This window comes from Balaenoptera musculus, chromosome 20 (genome assembly GCF_009873245.2).
Source record: "Balaenoptera musculus isolate JJ_BM4_2016_0621 chromosome 20, mBalMus1.pri.v3, whole genome shotgun sequence".
NCBI lineage: Eukaryota > Metazoa > Chordata > Mammalia > Artiodactyla > Balaenopteridae > Balaenoptera > Balaenoptera musculus.
Window position 1 is genome coordinate 10,981,841 of NC_045804.1, and position 7,689 is coordinate 10,989,529.

General features: G+C 56.1%; 1 protein-coding gene across 3 annotated transcripts; it reads right to left on the bottom strand.

Annotated features, from left to right (window-relative positions):
- Positions 1–13: 13 nt before the first annotated feature.
- SGSH (N-sulfoglucosamine sulfohydrolase) lies at positions 14–7,680 on the bottom strand. 3 transcript variants are annotated; one of them, XM_036836042.1, is made up of 8 exons: positions 7,489–7,680; positions 6,173–6,333; positions 4,607–4,712; positions 4,173–4,323; positions 3,667–3,823; positions 3,221–3,302; positions 2,163–2,366; positions 14–1,350 (listed from the first exon to the last, which is right to left on the bottom strand). In XM_036836042.1, the coding sequence occupies exons 1-8, from the start codon at positions 7,583–7,585 to the stop codon at positions 791–793; spliced, it is 1,518 nt and encodes a 505-aa protein (XP_036691937.1). In that variant the 5' UTR covers positions 7,586–7,680; the 3' UTR covers positions 14–790. The 3 variants fall into 3 exon arrangements, with proteins under 3 accessions (XP_036691937.1, XP_036691940.1, XP_036691938.1); XM_036836045.1 differs by having other exon boundaries at positions 840–1,072; XM_036836043.1 differs by having other exon boundaries at positions 840–1,099.
- Between the last annotated feature and the right edge of the window lie 9 nt (positions 7,681–7,689).

Sequence of the window (7,689 nt, forward strand, 5' to 3'; positions counted from 1 at the left end):
CAAATTCAGAAAATGAACTTGGTATATTTTACTAAAATAAAAAGCTTTTACAACGCTCTGGCCTGTGGCTTCCCCACCATGTCCTCCAGGATGGAGTTGACGGGGGTGGGAAGGGTGATGGGAGCCCATCCACTTGAAGGAGAATGCCCCCTTTCTGGGTTTTCCAGGCAGGCGGAGGCAGGGCAGGTCTGGAGCATTCCATGAGTACTGTCTGTGCTACAGACTTGTGTTCATCCGAAAAGAATTCACCCAACCAGAGGATGGGGCGGCTTCAGGCCTTGAGCAGAGACATCTTCATCCTTGGACACTCTCAAAAAGAAGGGCAAGCTCTGCCCATACAGACCCCAGGATGAAACTCGTCACTTAGGGAGCCTGCCAAGAATCAGTGGTTTCATGGAAACCCAGCCCGGGGCTCGGGAGCCTGACGGTGAACAAAGTGAAGGAAGAAGACAAGCCCAAGTTTCCTTCAAAGGCTCCCTCCAGACCAGGACTGACAAACAGACGCTGTCCCCACATGGAGTGCGGTTTGCACTCTCCCACCACCCTCGTGGCACACAGAAGCCCATCTCCTCTCAGGTGAAGGGCACAAGAACGTCTGTGGGTTCCAGAGAACCAAGAGGGACTGAAGCCCCATGTCCCAGACCCTTCTTCCTGCTGTTCCCCAGACCACCCTCACCTTGTCACAGGCTGGGGATCCTGCACCATCCTGGGTACCCCCCAGGGAATTCCTGTGCCAGGACACAGCTCAGACACAGGACAGTGGTCCCCCACTGTGGGGGTGGGGAGGGCCTCACAGTTCGTTGTGGAGTGGCCGGCACTGGGGAGAGAGCTTCTCCTCCAGCACCCCATTGGGAGCACATACCCAGGGGTCGTGGGTCTCCCACTGCCACTTGACCAGTTGGGTCTGAAGCAGTTCCAGAACCTGGGCATAGCGGGGGTCAGTGGCCAGGTTCTGGGTCTCGTGGGGGTCCTGGCTCCTGTCAAAGAGCTCCCAGCGCTCCCGGTAGTAGTAGTGATGCAGGTCCTTGTACCAGCCTGTGCGCCGGCCGGCTGTGGTGCGATTCAGGAGGTCCTGGAAGGTTGGCGAGACGTAGAAGTCCTGGTCAATGGGAAAGGGCATCTTGAAGTGGAGGTTGTGCACAAGGTGGAAGTTCTGGTGGTGCACGGAGCGCATGGGGTAGGACATGGTGACCTCATGGTGGCTCTGGCTGCCAAAAACCGTGGTCCAAGGAGGCTCCGCCTCCAGCGCCGGGAGGAGGGACCGCCCAGTGAGCTGGACATTCTTTGAGCCAAAGATGGCATAGCTGGGGTAGGGGATAGAGAACCAATCCAAGATGGTGGGCGTGAGATCTGGAAAGGAGATGACATCTCAGCAGGGCGGGCCCTCCAGGGCACCAGGCCCACCCCCGTGCAAGGGCTGAATCCAGGCCACTCTGGAAGCTGGTGGGCCGCCTTGCACATCAAATCACCAACAGGAAAAAGCTGCTACAGGCCAACTCATCACTGCTGCGTCACCCTCTGGGCCGTCATGCTTTCAATGCCATGACAAGAGCCCCCAACTTGGTGACACCCAGGATCCTTCTAAAATCCTTCAGACCAGTGAGGAAGCCCCCACACAGGGCCCTATTCCTGTTCTGTGCTGTGGCCAGAACGCTTCCTGACCTTGGGGCCAAAGGGAGATGTGAGCCCTGAGCCACAGGGGGCCCATGCATGCTGCTGCCCTGACCCCTCAAAGTGGGGTCAAGGGGCATCAATATCACCTGGGAACTTGTCAGAAATGCAAATTTTGGGGCATCACCCCAGACCTACTGAATCAGACACTCTGGGGTGGGATATGTGGATACGAGCAAGTGCTCCAGGTGATTGATGCTCACCAGTGGGCCAGTGGAAAAATGACTGGCTTGAAGGCAGTGAGACCCAAACTAGAATCCAAGCTTGGTGCTTACAAGCTGTGTGACCTTGGGCTCCTAACTTCATGTCTCTGAGCCTCATTTCTGCATCTGTAGAGTGGGGCTGACCATCCTTTCCTCACTGAGGTGGTGTGGCAACCGCATAAGGTAGTGGGTGAGGAGCTACGCCTGGTCGTGGTGGTCCCACTAAATGTCCTCTTCCTCCCCCACTCCCCCTCCTCGATCCCTGCTGCATGGAATGCAGAGTCATACCTAGAAGGCTCACGTAGGCCTCGCTGACCTGGCCCCAGCGTTTTGGGTGCTCTGGGGATGACACCAGCATGGGCTCAGCAGTGCCCGGCCAGTAGAGGTTGGTCCTGCCGCTGGGGAAGGGGATACCATTGTCAGATGTGAAGATCACCAGGGTGTCATTCAGGACACCTGCTCCACGCAGCTCCTGGAGCACGAGTCCAATCCCTGCAGGGTGTGGAGGGGATAGCAGAGCTCAGCCGCAGGCAGATACGCAGTTGTGGGAATGCGTGTGCACTAAAGCATTTCTTCATCCGGCTGCTGAACCCTGCACCGTCATTTCCTTCAATCACCCCGGCCCTCCTTCCCACCAGCCAGGCCTTCCGCCCAGCACTCCGCCCAGGGCCCTGTCCTGGAGCAGGACTTGCACGGCCTCCACCTGAGTGCACCCCTCCAGGGACACTGGCCAACCTTGGCAGTTCTGTGTCACCCCTATGCAGCTGCTACCTGCCATGCAGTGGTTTCTGTGTTTCCTGGAATCTCCCCGTGGAGGTAATAAGGATGGTCTTGGGTGGGGCCAGAAGATAGGATTCTCTCTACACCCACCCCCTTCCCAAGTCCCCATGAACTAATGGTACCATCAGGGAAATGATAAAGGCACCAACCTCTCAGACTGGGTTGAATGGTGGTTCCCCTAAAAGATATGTCCACACAGAACCTGTGAATGTAACCTTATTTGGAAAGAAGGTCTTTGCAGATACAATTAAGTCAAGGATCTTGAGATGAGATCATCCTGAAATACCTAGGTGGTCCTTAAATCGAATGACAAGTGTCTTTAAAAGAAGAGGAGGGCCACAGACTAAAGAGAAAACACAGGGAAGGAGCTCATGTGACAACAGAGGCAGAGACTGGAGTAATGCTGCACAAGCCAAGGAACACTTGCGGCCACCAGAAGCTGGAAGAGGCAGGAAGGACTCTCCCCCAGAGGGGACATGGCCCTGCGGCACTGTGATTTCTGGCTCTGGCCCAAGATAGGGGCCCAAGCTGTACCCTATCCCACCACCTGGTCTCCTTGAACCCACCTTGGTCCATGCGGCTGATGGTGGTGTACTGAGCGGCCAAGTCAGCTCGGGCAGCCGGTGTGTCAGGGACGAAGTAAGGCACCTGGATGGGGCAGGTGGGTGGAAAGTCAAGGTTAGAACAGATAGGTTGGGTGGAGGGGGCAAAGTGGCCAGCGCTTGAATTAGGGTGGGAGATACAGGTGCCAGCCTTCCTCCCAGGGCCCCAAATCATCTCTCTTCCTGAATGGATTATCCCAGAACACCCACGCTTCTGGGTACATCATTCCATGTCTTTATGCTTCTCTCTGCCACCCCACGGATGGGGACCTGGCTCCAGTGAGTCAGAGGGTTTCTTCTTACACACCTGGGGCCAGGGCTGCAAACCCATGAGAGGGGCACAGGTCCCCAGATTTATAAGGTGGAGGAAGAAGGGTAGTTCTCGGAAACGTGGTGAGGGGTCCTCCTACCTGCACATCCTTCGGGTTGTAGGTCTGTGGGGTCCAGTCTGGGATCTGCCCCATGCCACTCTCCCCATTGCCAAACTTCTCGCAGAAGGCCCCGTACTGTGGCTGGGAGTGCCCGCAGCGGTGGGGGTCGTGGAAGGCGACATAGAGGAAGAAAGGCCTGCAGATGGAAGGACGGGCTTGAGCGTTGAGGTCAAGGTCAGATGGCTGACCCACCACTTGGCTTCCACCCTGGGGAGCCTCATCCTTTGGGAAGGAACACCCCTCAGCTTTGCCTACTCCCTTACAACTGAGAGCCTCCCCGTGATCCACACTGCCTCAGTTTCCCCATGTCCCCTCTTCTTCTGACCAGATCAACTTGAGCATCTGGAACCTTCTCCTCCACCCACACCCCAGCTGTTTGGGGACTCCAAGAATCTCAACCAAAGACTCTGGGATCTGCATCCAGTATTAACTGTCCAGAGGTCTGGCTGTGTGAGGACAGTAAGGGGGAGGGACCCTCCTCGCACCTGTTGTCCCGAGTCTGCAGGAATTTCCGGACCAGCAGTTTAATTCTAGTGATGTTCCGCCCCACCTGGAGGACAGAGCCATTCTCCTCCGTGTACGCAAAATCAAATGGGTACACCGTCTCCGGCCCCACGTGCTTCTTCCCAATGATGCCTGGAGTGGGGGAAATAGGCCTGTCCAGAGCCCCTTCGGTCTCCCACTCCCCTCTGCCCCCTTCTCTGCTCCCCAGGCCCTGTGTCTTGCTGTGGCCTCCAGGAGGGCAGCCGGGCCCTTGTTCTCGTGCGCCCATGGCCCAGCCAGGAGGCCCAGATTCCTTGGGGTCAAGTGCTCAGAGCAGGCAACACAGGGCCCATGGTGGCTCGGGACAAGGCCTTGCCCCTCTGGGGCAGGAAGGTAAGTTGCTGTCCTGCCCCTGTGGCTACACAAAGCCCCTCACCTGTGAGAACACCAGCTCGGCCCAACAGCAAAGGCAGGCTCTGCACCCGGTCGAAGGAGTTGAAGTGGTGGACATCCTGGTGCAAGCCATACATTCCGTTCTGATGCTGCCGGCAGAGATGCTGTGAGGCCGGGCGCCTCCTGGCAGCCAGGGTCCTGTCCCCCACCCCACCCCCAACGCTTCTGCTCTCCCAGGCTCACCAGCCTGGCCCTTTGTAGGCCCCTGATTTAGAGTCCTCAGAGAGGTTTTCTCCATCTCTCACTCCCCGCCCAACAGGCCCACAGGTCCTTGCCATGGGACCACAGCAGGAAATACAATAGACTGGGAGAATGTACACTAAAATTAGGGGTGGCTTTTATTTTCTTCTTTTCGTGTATCTGTACTTTTCAATTTTTCTATCAAGAGCACACATCGTAGAGTGAAAACCACACCAACAGGCATCTTTTTATTAGCTGACTTTATTTTAGAGTGTAAAAAAAATTGTTGTACGTGTTGCAAACTCAAACAGACTAGAGAGATGTAAGAAGGAAAAACCCTGTCCTTATTCCTGTGGCTCACTGCCCAGAGGTGAGCGTAGCCTACAGCTGCCTGATTAACCTTTCAGGAAGCTTCTGTGTACAGGCCACAGTCTCCTCTTTATGTAGGCCTCCTACTCACAGCCTCAGGCTCTCAGAAAGGGACGTACAGAGCATCACCCCGATAAAATAACTCTGTGAGATAATACATCAGGAGTAAGTGCCCATGTACACCCAGGTTCACAGCAGCATTATTCCAACAACCAAAGGTGGAAGAAACCCAAGTGTCCACTAATAGAGAAATAGATAAACAAAATATGCTCTATCCACACCATGGAACATTATTCAGCCTTGAGAAGTAGTGAGGTATTGATGTGCTCGGGTGAAGCTGGGGGACATTATGCTCGGTGAAACCAGCCAGCCACAAAAAAGCAAATACTATATGATTCACAGAGACAGAAAGTTGAATGGTGGTTGCCAGAGGCTGGCGGAGCAGCGGGAATAGGGAGTTAGTGTTTAATGGGGACAGAGTTTGGGGTGATAAAAAAGTCCTGGAGATGGATGGTGGTGATGGTTGCACAACAATGCGAATGTACTTAACGCCACTGAACTGCAGCCTTAAAATAGTTAAAATGGTAAATCTTTCATTACATATACATTAGCACAATAGAGTAAGTGCCTTAAATGGCAGCTTTTATTGTCACAAAAGCTCCTGGGACAATATCATGAAAAGAGTTAACACTGGGCTGTGCAAGTACCTGCCAGGCACCTTGCTGTGAGCTTTACATATAGAGAGTTAACTTGGCCAATCCTATAGTAATCCCAGGAGTGAGGTATTACTATCACTCCATCTTACAGGTGAGGAAATTGAGGCACACAGAGATAAGTGATTTGCTCACAGTCACACAGTGGTGGAGCAGGGCTGCACTTGGATCATTTGGCTGGGGGTGGGGGAGGGAAGGTGGGCACATCCCCAGGGAGATCAGGGAGGGGTTCCCAGCAGCAGAGGCCTTGGGGGCTCTCCCTCCTCCTGAACCCCTGCTGCCCTCACCTGAGGCAGGCCAGTGAGGAGGCTGGCCCGGCTGGGAGAGCAGCTGCTCACGGAGGTGAAGGCATTGCGGAAGACAAGGCTCCGGCGGGCCAAGGCATCCAGGTGAGGGGTGGTGATGGCACTGTTGTTGTAGGCACCACTCTCAAAGCCTCCGTCGTCCGCTGAGGAAGGAGGGAGACATAGAGGACCTGATGAGCTGGGCTCAGAAAGAGCAGCATGTGGGAGTGAGAGAGACCTGGGTCCTGCTGCAGTGGCCTGGCAGTGATGCCCAGGCGGGTATGATACCTCTGTAGACTTGATATCACAAAGGTGTGATTCCCAAGTGGGAATGACCCAGTGGGCATGATATTCAGCAGGCTTGTTACTTGAGTGGGAATGCCACCAGGCATGTATGAAAACTGGGTGAACATGTTAGTAGGCAGGCATAAAACTCAGGGGAGCATGAGATCCAAGCAGGCATGATTCGGCAGTCCTGGGCTCTGCAGACATGCCTGAGGATGTGGATTCACGTGCCGGTTCTCTGCCAATGCCCCTGAGATAGGGGGATTTGAAGGGAGCCGCTCTGTAGAGTGCTGTTTAAGTTACAATTAGCAGAAGGACCTGCCCCAGACCACAAAGTTAATCAGAAAGAGTGGCCCTGGCAGACAGCCAGACCTCAAAAGAGGAAAAAATCAGGTTGCCTTGTGATAGCTGGGCTCTGGTTACCCAAGCAGGAAGTCTCGTGAACAACAGGGCGCTAGAGGAACTTGGGGTTTCACGGAGGTGGGGAGGGCTGGGGGAGAAGGCAGGCAGGCGGGTGGGTGGGTGGGGGCTGCTCCCTTCAGCCAGGAGAAAGAAAGTTGAGCCACAGTGCTCTGGGGTCTGAAAAGGGAAGGGAAACGGGGTTATCACTGCTGGGGAGAAGATGAGAGATCCAGGGCACCCTGCTGGTCTCTGAGGACTTGGGCACCAGCCACTCTTCTGGCATCCCCTCTGCGATCTGTGGAAAGCCGCCCAGCCTCCCGAGGTGAGTGGGGACCGCAGGCTTAGCCCTGGCTGTTCTGGTCACGGTTCGGGGTACAGGGTCAGGACCGGGGGCAGGAATGGGGTGTGAATGCTGGGGCCGACCCCTCCAGACCCCACAGTGGACAGGGCCGCCTCTGCTTGCCTCTACAAGCAGCCGACCACGAAGAGTCTGGGGCCAGCAAAAAGAGGAGTCGGGGAATGAACGGCAATGGGGCCTGCAGGGCACGGAGGGTTAGCGCTGGCCGCTTCTGGGCTTGACAGCCGGCGGCCGTGGAGGGCGGTGCCCGGGGTGCCGGCGGGTCGGAACTTACCGAGGATCAGCAGCACGTTTCGGGGGCGCGCCCGGTGCACACAACAGAGACCCACTACGAGGAGCAACAGCCAGCAGGCCGGCCCGGAGCGGCACATAGCGGCGGCTCCGGCCGAGCGCCGCCCCGCGGTCACGTGAGCACTAGCTCTCCCGCCCCCACCCTCGGTCACATGCACATCAGGACCCGCCCAGGACCCGCCCC